This window comes from Fistularia commersonii, chromosome 1 (genome assembly GCF_037954325.1).
Source record: "Fistularia commersonii isolate RoL2024-O1a breed Wild chromosome 1, RoL_Fcom_v1.0, whole genome shotgun sequence".
NCBI classification, from domain to species: Eukaryota; Metazoa; Chordata; class Actinopteri; order Syngnathiformes; family Fistulariidae; genus Fistularia; species Fistularia commersonii.
Window position 1 is genome coordinate 26,428,733 of NC_141284.1, and position 14,584 is coordinate 26,443,316.

At 37.1% G+C, this 14,584-nt stretch overlaps 1 protein-coding gene across 8 annotated transcripts in view; it reads left to right on the forward strand.

Annotated features, from left to right (window-relative positions):
* The first annotated feature begins 2,766 nt into the window (after positions 1–2,766).
* Positions 2,767–14,584, forward strand: part of dtnbb (dystrobrevin, beta b) — a 52,481-nt gene continuing 40,663 nt past the window's right edge. For all 8 annotated transcript variants that reach the window (XM_086157121.1, XM_086157156.1, XM_086157130.1 and 5 more), the window contains exons 1-5: positions 2,767–3,001; positions 6,803–6,849; positions 8,033–8,100; positions 8,298–8,378; positions 10,166–10,379. In XM_086157121.1, coding sequence (XP_086013247.1) covers positions 8,034–8,100; positions 8,298–8,378; positions 10,166–10,379 — 362 coding nt within the window. In that variant the 5' untranslated portion in view covers positions 2,767–3,001; positions 6,803–6,849; position 8,033. The remainder of the gene's footprint in view (positions 3,002–6,802; positions 6,850–8,032; positions 8,101–8,297; positions 8,379–10,165; positions 10,380–14,584) is intronic.

Here is a 14,584-nt window from a genome sequence, read left to right on the forward strand (position 1 = left end):
TAATGTACTGCTCAACTGCTTACGTCCTCTCTAGGCCCCCTGACATCCACCATATTCTCAAATGAATTCTTAAATGTTGAAGAAGAACTATCTGGTATTTAAAGGGCTTCAATGTGGGGCTTATACGTTTGTAGACGCACAGTTTGGAAAAAGCTAGTTCACCAATTGGAAACAAGATTGGGTTGGAATTAGTCTGTTGGTGCCTGGTTGAGTTTCCTTAGTTGACTAAGCAAACCAAAAAGATTAATTTGTGGAGGGAATGTTTTGTGTACAATATTTTCCTAATAAAGTTTTTAGTTTAGTACTAATGGATCCTTATATTCAGTTTATTTTGAGGACTGTTGTAGCAATTTCCACATAAGCAAACAATGCCGGTATGGGTGTCCCTAGCTAGCAGATAAGCGTTATCATGGTTACCGAATTGTGTAAATACACACTTTTACATCTTACAATTTGCCTGGCTTTGTTTCGGAATCATAAGAGAAAGTCAAAATATAGACATCGGCTCAGAGTTTCAACTCTAAACATCATTCCAAACACCTAACAAGGTTTGTCAACTGCTCCCACACTGGGTTTAAAGTTGTAATTCAGGCGTGTCAAACTCATTTTACCGACGCGGAACGGTAACCGTAAAAATGTAACTACATGTAAATAACTTGAAATTTATAACTCATTCATATCCAAAATGTTGCATATGCATTTGCATACATGTAAATAAAATTATGTTTATTAGTTGCTCTGTTACAAAGCTAGCTTTCACTGCTGCTATGTTTTTGGATGCGGGTTTAGTGAACACATTCTACTGCCATCGTAGTTTGGCTGTTAATTCTTGGACAAATTTGGTGTCAAAATGATTTTATTTTAATTTTCTCTTCCTGGACATTTAGGGATTTAGGATACTTCTCAGTTCCACTTGTTGGAAATGGCACTAATGTGGATACACTGGGACCTAATAGCGGGATGACATCACTTAAGGTGATCTGCATGAATAGTGGAAATTGTAGTTTATGGTCAATACACTTGTTTGACTTATTTATTTTAAAACAATGACCTTTTAAAACGTTCTCATGGGCCAAATGAAATGAAGTGGCGGGTCACATTTGGCCTTGAGTTTTACCTGTTGCAAATGATACATGTTGATCGCGAATCTCCAAGATGCCCTCACAGCTGTCATGTTGGGGTGGAGCTGCAATAGTTGTAATATAATCAAGTTATATAATCCTACTTTGGTGGTTCTGTATTTATTAGTGAGTACCTATCGTATTTCTCAAATGAAATATATGTTTTACAAGTTAAAGCTTTTCTGCTAGTGGACAGTATGGGAACTAACAGATAGTTTACTATTGATTAGCGATTGTGTACCACCTTGAGAAGCCAGTGTGTAAAGTTTAATGTAACCTTGAATTTGACTTAATTTTATACATTTGTATTATTTTTCCATTTATTCGTCATGTTACAACTGCAATACTTTGCCGTTAATTCAAAGTTAGTAAATGTCTCAATTAAAGATTCAAATACGTACATGTACTTGTTTGACCCATCTATGGCAAGTGAATGCCAATCTTTTCGAAAGGAAAATGTGGAAAAAGTTACGTTATAAGTAATGGGGATGAAATTTGTTGTTTTAAGGACATAACATATAGTTGGATCAGCTTGTAGTTTTTTTTCCACTTTGATTACATTTAATTTCCATCAATAATTTTTGTGTAATTTTGTTGTCAGCACATACAGCTATGTAAAGAATAAGTATTTCATAAGAATATTTGATTCAATCAGATCGAGGATGTGTTATGTCAGTGTTCCCTTTATTTTTTTTTTTTGAGCAGTATATATTTAAAAAAATATATGAAAAAGGATCTACAAGAATAAATAGATACATATGTAGAAAGAATAAAGTAGTATAAAAGTGAAAATTGGGGGAAAAAGGGTTTATCGCACTGGACTGTCTGCGAGGTTCAAGCGTTTGGAAGTGTTCGGTGCCAAATTTAGAGCGACAACCACTCTGGGGTAAAAAGAGTTTCTCAATCTGTCAACATAAAATCATATAAAAGCATTCTCATATCTTTTCCCTGAGCTCTCATTTTGCAGGTTCTGGTCTTACCAGATGTCCATCACTTTCTTTATGAATATTAAAGCTATTAATGAATTTCGTCTCTGATCGGGTAACTGTTATTATCAGGAGGAGTTTTTTTGCGGTCTATTTTTTGGGGCAGTATATCAATACATAATACATGAAAAATAATACAAAATTAAGTTAATTAAAAAAAAAAATCTTTTTTTTTTTTTTTTTTTTTAAATAGCTTCCCCTTCACGTTAATTTGTTTGTTTGCCGGTTGGGTTTCTATGAATCTTTTTTTTTTTTTTTTTTCTAAAGAGTGTGATCCAACCTGCTCGACATGGAAAATGTCATGAGACAACTGTGTTGCAATTTGGAGCTATATAAATTAAATATAATTTGACTGTATTTACGATGTCTTTTTTTTTTTGAAGCTTCCCCTTCACATTAAATTGCAAGTGTTTTTACATTTCATCTCCGTGTTCGTGACACCGGGGATTGAAAAAAAAAAAATATATATATATATATATATTTAAAAAAAAAAAAAAAGCTATGACAACAGTAGTAGTGCGCCTTTAACCCGCTTGCGTGCAGACATGCGTAAAGTATAGTATGTTTCCGCGCATGGCATCTCCGCTCCTTTGCTCGCCGTGCAGCGCAGCGCCGCGCCGTGCCGTGCCGTGCCGTGCCGTGCCGTGCCGTGCAGCGCCGTGCCGTGCACGTCCTCTGCCACCGCCGCTGGGTCGCCGATGATGCTGCCGAGCGGAGCGGCCGCCCCTGCATCTCCTTAAGACCGCCGCAGACCGCAGTCCTCCAAGGCTGAGGTCGAATGAGACAGGGAGTGCGGGGGGCGGGAGGGGGGGCCGGCGGGAGACTGACGATGGCCGGGCCGAAGCGTTTCTCATCGGCCGGACAGCTGTAACCACGGCGGGGGATTCCTTAGAGGTGAGTACGGAGGGAAACATCCTCCTTATTTACCCCCCATCCTCTTATCCTCTCCCCATCTGATTCTCCTCCTGCTGCTCCTGCTGATGCTGCTGCTGCTGCTGATGATGATGATGCTCTGACTTAAACGCAACCTGCGTGTTTTTTCCTCATCTTTCCTTTATTATCTGGCGTGGGAACCCCCCCCCCTTCCCCCATCTCCCCCCGAGCGAGACGTGAAAACAAGCCATTGTTTCTTAGCTCTCTTTTTTTTTTTTTTTTTTGTTTTGAAATAACAACTAAAAAAAAAACCCCACACTCTCTACATTGTGCAAATATGGGGGAAAAAAAAGAAGCAGTTAAATCTGCAACATGGCTGCGTTTCGAGCGGTGGCCGTCGCTTCTGAAGTGAATTCCAAGTGTTGTGCGGTTGCTCGCTGTGAAAATTGCGTGAAAGTGAATGATATCAGCGGAAGAGAGATACTGCGGTAACCGAGTCCTTATGTTGACTCAACGGATGTTGTCATTACCTCGCAGCTGAAGGTGCGGTTACACTAAAAAAAAAAAAAAAAAAAAAAAAAACCTTTCTACCCTGTAACGATGGTTAAACAGCCTGCATCAAAAAAAAATATCTATATTAAAAAAATGCTACACCTTATCATATGATCATTTATGCTCCGAGGAGTGGAAACACTTCATATTTGAATTGTGATGTCAATGTATTTGCTCATGAATTATTGAGAACGTGTATCCAACCCATTCATCTTAACAACCAGATGAAATATTCATCTGATTATTTCTTAGAACTTCCCTTTTTTTTTTTTTTTGTTTTTGATGTGTTGCCCAAGTGCAGCAGCGCTTTACGGACATATCCACACAAAAACAAACATTTGCACTTTGCCTTGCCCTATTTAGGCTCTAATTGAATATGGAAGTGGGCTGAGTGGTTTTTTTCCGGTGAATTTACAACTGGCAAAGTGAACACTTAATCCTGATTTTTGATGGTTGATCATTTGGATTGATTTTTTTTAAGCAATTCTCATGTCCAGTTCTCAAATATGTGGCTCGTCCACTTTTCTGCGGTTAGTATCAATTGGAGAGGATCGTTTTCTGCGATATGAAGTAGGATGACGCACCAATACATCGGCATAATATTGGAAACTGTGACGTTCATTTACTGTCAGAAGATAAGATGGTGTTTACCGATGACTGTTGCTGGTGTTAATCTGTTATTTTTCTTTTTTAAAACGACCTATTTTCCACATAGCTTTGTCTATGTGTGCTAATCATCCTGACATCCGTTCATTCCAATGGAGAAACTTAGGATTGGGGTTGTAACTCTCCTCTCCAGTATTTATTTTTGAAATCAATTTTTATTTAATTTTTTTTTTCTCTACATCACCCGTGTCAAATGCAAGGCCCGCGGGCCAAATGTGGCCCGCCAGGTCGTTTTATGCGGCCCGCAAGAACGTCTTAAAATGTCTGTAAAATTGATAAGTCAAATGTGTGCATTAACCATAAACTACTGTACATTTCCCACAAAACATACAATGATTCAATTCATTCAGAATTATTTAACATGAAGGAGTAGTTACATTTATTTTACATTACATTTGCTTACAATCGGTAAGATAAGATAGATTTTATTGATTCCCATAGGGGAAATTCCTTTGTCACAGCAGCGTAACAGTTCTAATGTCAAAAAAAAAAGGAATTAATATGAATATAAATATAAATAGAAAGGCAGGAGACAGCATGGCAGAATAAAATAAAATAAAATAAAACAAAATGAAATGAAATGAAATAAAAAAAAAAAACACAAGTAAACAGACAGCAGATAAATAAACAACAACATCTGGTGTGACAACAGGCAACATCAAGGAATTGTGAGGGTGAAAAATACACAACTACAACAAAACAGCAATATAAATAGAGTGACAAAAATTAATAGCAATGAATAAAATAAATAAAAATAGGCAGGATGTGTGCAGGCTGGGACAAACAAGTGGAAGTTACATTTAGCTATATTTAGTTACATTTAAACTGTTACTGTTACATGTGGCCCTTTGAGGGGAGCCCTTATGCTGTATCCATATAACAGATACATGTACCACATATAATAAAATGATATGATAATGGATAAATAAATAGGATATTGCATAGGGATCTGATAGTTATAAGTTTTAATGTTGCTATGAGCAATTTGTTTAGGAGGTATTTTCATCCTTTCTGGTTATATTACTCTATATTTGTGTGAAAAAGAAATGCTTTTGGTGCATTGGAAACGTCAGTTTTTTCCATTAGGGAAGTGTGATGAGTTAATGATCAAATAAAAATAGCTAGCTACTATATAATTAGCCAATGAATTTGAGTCAAGTCATAGTTTACACAACTTGGTTGCAAAATACTAAAAAATATAGCCTGTCACACGTGGTATTTAGTGGTGGTTGGATCATCTGTTGGAACACTAATGTATGTATTACATGTGAATTACAGATGTCAGTCCGCTTTATGTAAAATTAAGGCCATTCTGACCCTTGAACGTGGCTAAATGTTATTTTGTTCTTTTAAAAGTTGCTAAAAACTATAATAAGTCATGGTTCTTATAAAATTAGATGAACTTGTCAACCTGGAAACCATAAGGAAAACCAACCGAGTTGACTTCCTTCACCCGAGATGATATTGGGTGTATTGTTTTAGGGCTAGAATATTTTTCTTAAATTTTTCACCATCCAGATTTTGAGCAAAGTATCTGTTTCGAATAAACAGAATAAAACGCTTGCTAAGCTACGCAGTGACATGTTCAAGCACCGTGTCTGACAAAACTACCGGCTGATTAGCAGCAAGTTTAATTATTTACCAAGAGGAGGCACAAAAAAAAAAAATGCATAAGCACGTAAAACAAAAACTTCATCCCCAATAATTTTATTACAAAAGGATTGCTGTGAAATTAATTTGGCATTGTCATTTTACCTAAAATAATGTAACATGAATGTGGCTCATGGAAAAATCACATTTCAAGGCTAGTAAATTCATTAGCATCGGAACGCATACTGTATATTTGACATCTGGATGTCAACAATTCCACATCATGGTATCTAAATAAGCTCCGATATGATTTTTTTTTCTGTTTTCTTTTTACATTTGACTCCAAATAGCTATATCATCTCCAAAAATCTTTTCATCGCTCAGCCAGCCTCTAGATGCATCTCATTTGCAGCAAAACAAACAAAGAGAAGCCATGCTTGTCAGCAGAGTTCCTAAGGGCAGCAGAACCTTGGCTTCTTTGTTCATGCTCCGCTGGTCATCTACCCAACTCTCGCCCTTGGTTGGTCAGTCACTTCCCTCAACACGCAAGTAATCCAGGCATGTTTGTTCACTGCACCCCTCAGCTCGCATCCAGGATGGTCACCGGCCACCCGTGATGTGTTTCACGTCTGTCACCATTAAGTGTTCCCTATGCAGCTCCGTCAGCGTCATTAGCCTACAGGATGCGGTCGGTGCAGGCGGGACGTCACGGAGAATTATCATTTGCGCAGAGCACGGGCTCTGGAGGGTTTCCCGGACGACTCACCGATATCTTCCCGGGAAGATGGAGAAAGGAAACAAAAGCTTAGATTGAGAATAAATGGAGTCCTTGAAATAGAGAGAGACGTAGAGGGTGGGAGTGGAAGAGCAAGGGAGGAAGTTTTAATTACCTATTTACAAATCGGATAGACGTCTTGAGAGAGAGGAAAAGCTTATCTCACGTAGGAACGATGATGTTAATTCCACTTTTTGCACATTTTCATTTGAAATAATGGTATAATGTTTTCTTTGCAGGGTTGAGGTTTTGCAAGTCAAGTTGTCTGACCTTCAGAGGAAGAAAGGTATTTTCACGTATTTTCACGTCAAATGTTTTTAATACGGATACAATTTTCCTGCGATGGGGATTTGACCGCGCACTTCATCACGTAAAAACATGGAGATATTAAAACAAATGAAATGTAAAACATATTGATTCTGTTTCTATAAACAGATAGAAACCAAATGTGCTTTTATTTTGGTAAGAATTGAATATTTATGTCACTCTTTAAACAACAACGCCAAATGGCACGAAAGGGATTTATCAGCTTATATTTGAATTTAATCCAACCAAAATTTCATGATGACGAGCTTTCACCGGCTTTCACGTCCGGAGGCCAGATGTAAATATAATCAGATCTGTAATCACACGCAACGCAGTTCTAACAGGATTCACGCCTAAGAATTCACTTCCATTGTGAAATGAACTCATGAATTGAGCCACTAGAAATCTGGAATCAATTTTTGTCATTAGCCTTGATGGAGTCTGATGTCAGAATAAATTCACTGATAAATAAAGCGTTGAATCAGCTAAACGAATCAACATGCCATTTTATTGCTTAAAAGTAATGTTAAATACGCAGTGTTGTTAATTAAAAAAAAAATACATCATTGATTTCTAGTTCTGATTTTCATAGTTAGATGTCCGTTTTTTTTCCCACATGTTCTTTGGACTTCACATTCAATTCATTTGGCTTCATATTTCTTTTTTTTTTTTTTTTTGCTTTTTTTCTGTTTGTGGAAATGATGGGCCCAGAAATGTAAATAAAAAAAAAACACACAAAAAAAATAAATGAATATTTGAAAGGTCAGCTTAGCTTTATGCTCTCTGCATGCAGAATCCTTTCTGAGGTGGGATTAAACAACTCCTCTTTATGCCTCAGACAAGGTCAGTTCATTTCAGTTTTAAATGTAACACGTGAATTTTAAACCTCCACCTTCAAGTTAGTGTGCGAACGTATCGGTAGCTACCGAGAAGTGGGTGGAATTACCACTGCAGTCCTTGGCGCAAGGTGAACAGTAAATTTAAAAAACGCACGCATAAAAACCAGATTCTTTATATCTCACATGCTAAACCAGAGTTTACATAAACTCCGTCGCTCGCTGGAACGTAGCGGCGTCGTATCTGCGTGGTTTCGCGCCGTATTCCTGCACGTGGCGCCATCGGAAGGGCGAGTGTTACATGCTCTGCTGTTTGATGTGCCACAGAATGATCGAGGAGGGCAGTAAGCGAGGCAAGGCCACGGTGGAGAAGAGACAGCTCTTCATGGAAATGAGTGAGTGGAGTCGACCAAGAAAAATCACAGCTCGCTATAAAAAAAACAGCCAAAACTCGTGCGAATTCCGAACGCGGGTTATAAGAGAGATGATCCCTTGCAAGTATATTTCTAAAAGAATCCCTTCAACAAAGAGACTTTTTATGATGTTTTAACCTGATTTTACATGTTCAAGAATTTCATTATCTGTTTTTCAGGAGCGCAAAACTTCGATGTTATTCGACTGTCAACTTACAGGACTGCCTGCAAGCTCCGCTTTGTGCAGAAGAGATGCAACCGTAAGTACTTTTTCTATTCTGCTCTCGTCATCTTTTTTTTTTTTTTTTTAAGATTGTGGGATGAAAAAAGATTTAGAAAACAGCTGGCTCCGGCTGCATTAACTTCATTCTCTCTTATATCACATGCACTTCATTTCAACCTGTTATTAGTTCTCCAAGTGCAATCATTACTTATTTAATATTTGTATATTCCAGAGTGCATATTTCCTTCCCCGCCCCCATGTGCATGTTTATAAATATATTCATGTATATCGTTGCCTTCTTCAAATAATCGCTGAAATCATTTTTCAAGTTTTTCAGAACCCCCCCTTCAAAAAATGGAGCTGTATATTGAATAAGGAGTTGATTTTGAATGATCTCTGTAAGAATGTCATTGTCCAGGGAAACACGTTTCCACACTGTGCATATGACGATACACACTTTCAATTTTTAATCTTGATTTTGAGGGAGCTGCACTGTGTTTTTGTAGACCTAGAAAAAGCATGTGACAGGGTGCCAAGAGAAGAGTTCTGGTATTTTGTGAAGAAATCTACAGCGGTAGAGAAGTACATTAGACTGGTGCAGGACATGTATGCTCGCTGTGAGACAGTGGTACGGTGTGCCGTAGGGGTAACAGAGAAGTCCAAGGTGGGGGTGGGACTCCATCAGGGATCAGCTCTGAGCATCTTCTTATTGCAGTGGTGATGGACAGGCTGACAGATGAGGCCAGACAGGAATCTCCATGGACCGTGATGTTTGCAGATGACATTTTGATCGGTAGTGAGAGCAGAGAACAGGTAGACGAAAATCTAGAGAGGTGGAGGTATGCGCTGCAAAGGAGAGGAATGAAGGTTAGTCACAACAAGACAGAATATATGTGTGTGAATGAGAGGAACTCAGGTGGAACGGTGAGGCTACAGGGAGTGGAGATCAAGAAGCTGGAGGATTTCAGGTACTTGGGGTCAAAAGTCCAGAGCAGCGGAGAGTGTAGAAAAGAGGTGAAGAGTTCAAGTTGGTTGGAATGGGTGGAGAAAAGTGTCAGGGGTACCATGTGATAGAAGACTATCAGCCAGCATAAAAGGAAAGGTGTACAAGACAGTGGTGAGACCAGCAATGATGAATGGACTAGAAACTGTTACAATGACCAAAAGACAGGAGGCAGAACTAGAGGTTGCAGAGATGAAGATGTTGAGGTTCTCTTTGGGAGTGACCAGGATGGAGAGGATCAGGAATGAGTCTATCAGAGGAACGGCACATGTTAGATGTTTTGGAGAGAAGGTCAGAGAAGCCAGATTGAGATGGTTGGGTCATGGACAGAGGAGGGATATTGAATATATTGGTAGAAGGATGCTGGAATTGGAGCTGCCAGGCAGGAGGTCTGGAGGAAGACCAAAGACAAGATTTATGGACGTCTTGAGAGAGGATATGAAGGTAGTTGTTGTGAGAGAGGAGGATACAGAGAATAGGGTTAGATGGAGAAGATTGATTCGCTCCGGCCACCCCTGAAGGGAAAAGCCGAAAGGAGAAAAAGAAGAATCTTGAATCTTGATTTTGGCAAAAAAAAAAAAAAATGGTTATTGACAATTATTTTGGGACGATGCGTAAGGTAATTATTTGTACTGCATTTGTATTATTTGTTCATTTGTACTATGTTGTTTTCGTCTGTCCTTTTTGTTTGCCCTTTCGTAATACCCGTTGACTTTAGCCGCTATTGTAACAAAGAAACTAAAGCGTCATCTAGACAAGTAGAAAGATCGCTTCCAACGGGGAAACCGTCTCGATGAATCTCCCTGTCCGTCCGCTCGCAGTCCATCTGGTGGATGTTTGGAACATGATCGAAGCCTTTCGCGACAACGGACTCAACACGCTGGACCACAATGCTGAGATCAATGTGTCGCGGCTGGAGACCATCCTGTCTTCCATCTACTACCAGCTCAACAAGCGGCTGCCGACAACCCACCAGATCAATGTGGAGCAGTCCATCGGCCTCCTGCTCAACTTCATGGTGGCCACCTATGACGGGTGAGGTGACATCTCCAAACGTGCACGTGAAAGCGAGGATATCAAACAGAGGTTATTCGGAAAGCAAAGGAAAAAAGAAAAATATCATGTAGATCAGACCCGTTTTGCGTTTTTTTTTATCCGGCCCGCCAAACAATTTTCTTTGAAATTTTTTAACAAGTATTTTCAATCCATATTGAATTTCAAAACTCCTTATTTTTTCCTTTTGTTTAATTCAGTATGGATGATTTCGTAGAAAATAATGCCGGTGTGATTTTAAAGTTGAAATAAAATGCCAAATTAAATATTTGGCATTATATCTAAATTAAAATTAATTAAAATTAAATATTAAATTAAATATTGCGATTTTCATTTGGTTCAATTTACATGATACCAAGTTGGCCAGCGCATAAAAATGAAATAAGAAATGTGGCCCGCCAGCCAGAATAATTGCCCACCTCTGATGTAGACCGTTGTTACTGATGTTGCTCAGGATTGAAATGACCAAAAAAATAAATAGTAATAAATAAAATAAGAGGAAATTATCTTATCAAAGCAACAAAATTAAAAAAAAAATTAAAAGATCCAGATATCAGAAAAAAAAAAAAAAGGATTCCCACAAATCTTGTTTTAAACAACTCACCGTTTCCAGTAAATCATTTAAAAATCTTTATCAAACCCCTCGAGATTGTGGGATTATGAAGGATCTGGTTCTATATTACAGTTTAGGTGCTGGAAAAAAGCCCAGAAAACAAAAAAAAAAACAACAATATCCAACAGTAATGTTTCTGCAGATAGTTTTGCACAGACGGTCGGGAACAAGTACAATGATTAAGATTTAAGTTTTTAAAATCGGGTGATGATCAAACAAAGTTATTGTCAGTTTTGTGTAGGAGGTGTTTCCTGCTTTTGTATGAAGTCCTTCTGTTGTTTTTTTGAAAAAAGATATTAAGTCTGAAAAGTGTAAAACTTCAATAAGCCAAAGATTCAACCTACTTCTTTTCCGTCCTCCTCTCACCGCGTTGTTTTCTCTGTACTTGTTTCTTTCTTCAGTTGTTTTCTTTTCAGTTAAATGCCTTATGATCATCTATTTCTCTGTGCGTTCATATGGAAAACAGTTTTTCCGATACAACGCCGAAATAAATGTCAGTGTTTTGACACGTTTGCGACAAATCTGTAAAAATCTTCAAGGCAACTTAAGTGCTAATCAACAACAGTGTTCAAGCGTTCAACTCATTTTCATATTCAATTCTTTTTAGTTGTTTTTTTTCCACTTTATCAAAAGGAAACGTCCCCAACTGACAGAAATTCAGAATCGGATTTACTTGTTGATTTTATGGAGAGATGTAAGGAAACATAACAGTGTTTTATTTAATTATTATTACAATATCCGACTCATTCTCTTGTGTCTTTCCAATAGTTTTAAAGTCATTTCTGTTTTTCTCTTTCTTTTTTTTTTTGATGGTTCAAATAGAAATTGAATAATTGATGTTTTTTGTTAAGGGAAAATTAGTGAAAGTATTTAAATAATTCAATACCACATACATATTTCAGTGTCAAAAGACAAATTTAAAGAGGCTTTTCATCTCTGTTTCTCCTCTTTTGATAAAAAAAAAACTCAGTTGTTATTAAGAATAAGAATAAGAATAAGAATAAGAATAAGAATAAGAATAGGAATAGGAATAGGAATAAGAATAAGAATAAGAATAAGAATAAGAATAAGAATAAGAATAAGAATAAGAACAACTTTATTTATCCCGGAAGAAATTGTTGTGCCAGAGTTACAAGAAAAATATAGCAATGATAAATAATAGTAGACAATTGTATAAATAGTAATAAATAAAAGAAAAAAGGAGAATAAGAAATACAAATAAACTATAAAGTGTCTTAACTAACAAGTGAAAGGAGTGCACAAGAGTACGAAAAAAAATATTGTACATGTAGCTGTTATGAAATATTGCACAGTCATGAACATATATACAGATAAATTATTACAGATAAGATAAGATAAGAACAACTTTATTAATCCCGAAGGAAATTGTTGTGCCAGAGTTACAGAAAATATAACAGTAATAAATAATAAAAAGAAAAGGCAGAATTAGAAATAAACTATAAACTATAAAGTGTCTCAGTGAAACTATAAAGTGTCTTAGTAAACAAGTGATAAAACTATAAGTGTCTTAGTAACAAGTGAGGTAAAGAGTGCACAATAGTATGATAAAGGAAAAATTGTCGTGTACTGTTATGAAATGAAATTATTTTCTTTTTTCTTATATTTCTTATTTTCTTCTCTTTCTAATTCAAATTATTACAGTTTACAGTAAGTGGGTGAGATTTTTTTTTTATTTTTATTTATTTTTTTTTTTTTAAGGAATTAAAAAATTATTATAGCGAACTTAAGCAAGGTCAGACTTAAAGTGTTCGGAAACTCCTTTTGGACTCTAAAGGTTATCGTCGTCTCGGGTCGACCTCCCAGACCGGCCGGGCTTTTCGGCCTCGGAGCCGTGAGGTAAATGTGAGCGATGCAGATCCGCACGAGGCCGCGGCCCATAAAAGCATCGTCGTGAACCGAAGTCACCCTGGCGATGTTTTACTGTACATCCGTCCACCTTAATGCCTCCTGCGTGCTCAAGGCTCCAGACAGCGTGCATCCTGGAGCCCTGAGGTTTATTATTGATCGTAAAGCTCTCTCTCGTTATTGTACCTCTCGCGCTCCAATTGATTACTGCTTGTCCCGTCCGTTCCCGGCCCGTTCAATTGGTTTACTTTTATCTGCAAGGCCGCTCCAGTGCGGCTTTGTTATTATTCATGTCGGTGTGTGTCTGCGGGAAAACTTTTTTGCGGAAAAGACGGCCTGCGAGCGCAGGAAGCCGCCTCGCTATCGAGTCCCAGAGGTCCGAACCGAATTAGGCAGGAGAGCTTTCATGTACTTTGCAATCTCTGCTTGGAAGTCTGAGCTAAATGAATCTGAAAATGAAAGAGATGGCCTCTCTTGGCAATTTGAAGGGGAAAAAAAAATAAAAAATGAAAGAATCCTCAGCCTTGAGTTTAATATCGACCTGAACTTGTTAAAACACACAAGACTTTATGGAGGATTAGTGACATCTAGCGGGAAATCTTTTAAGTTGCAGCCCTTACGGGATAACCCGGGGTAATATATCCTGTGGGTTTTATTTATTCATTTCTACTTGAAATGAATTTTCAGATAGGAAATTTGTATAGGTAATTTGTATTGGTAAATTTGTATAGGTAATTTGTATACGTAAATTTGTATCGGTGCACTGTATAGGTAAATGCATTGTATAGGCACATTTTCTCAACATGGAAAGAGAAATATAGCTGAGAACTACATAACAATTTTTTAAAAATGTATTGAATATTAAGATCATGACTATTATTGTTTTTAATTCTCTATCCACCATTTTTTTTATTTATTACATTTCATTTATAGAAGCTTACAAACGACTCTATTCATATTGAATTATTAATTTTAATTTTTCCATGTTAATTAAATGTTATATTTCCTTTTTATATATATATTTTTTGTTTCGCTTTTGGTGACATTTAACTCTCCACACTGACATTTCAATTTTATTAACTTTGGAAACCCAACAGATCAAAACTCATCTGGTTTTCATTTGACCAGAGAAAAAATAATATACTGGCAGAAGAAATGACAAGAAAAGCAACAAAAGATTCTGTATCTTTTCATGCGGGACTGTATGTGGAAAAGGCTTGATCTCTGGGCCTTTTTCACTGCTATGAGAATTAATCACAAAACATATAGATGTAAAATTCCCTCTTATCTTAAATATTGAGTAAATTAAATTGCAAACTGCTGATATCCGTGTCAGGGGAGCGGAAGGACTCAAAAGGTGATTATGGAATTGATAATAATATTAAACTTGCAGGTAAATAATCATCTGATGCGCGGTGCAAATACAAAAATAATTTTTCCTATTGTTTATCATCACATTTAAATATATTTGTGGGAGTTGACATTTGTGTTTGACTTTGCATGTTCTCCCTCTGTCTGTGTGGGTTTCCATGGTTTCCACAGTCCAAAAACATACATTAGGTTAATTTGGAAAAAATTGGGAAAATTTTGTAAAAATGTCAGCCGCTGATGTTTCGTCCACATTTGCAGCTACATTTCTTTCCTTTTTTTGTTCAAATTCTGCAAATTTTCAGGTATTTTCAGGCTAACTTTGCTTGTGCAGCCACCA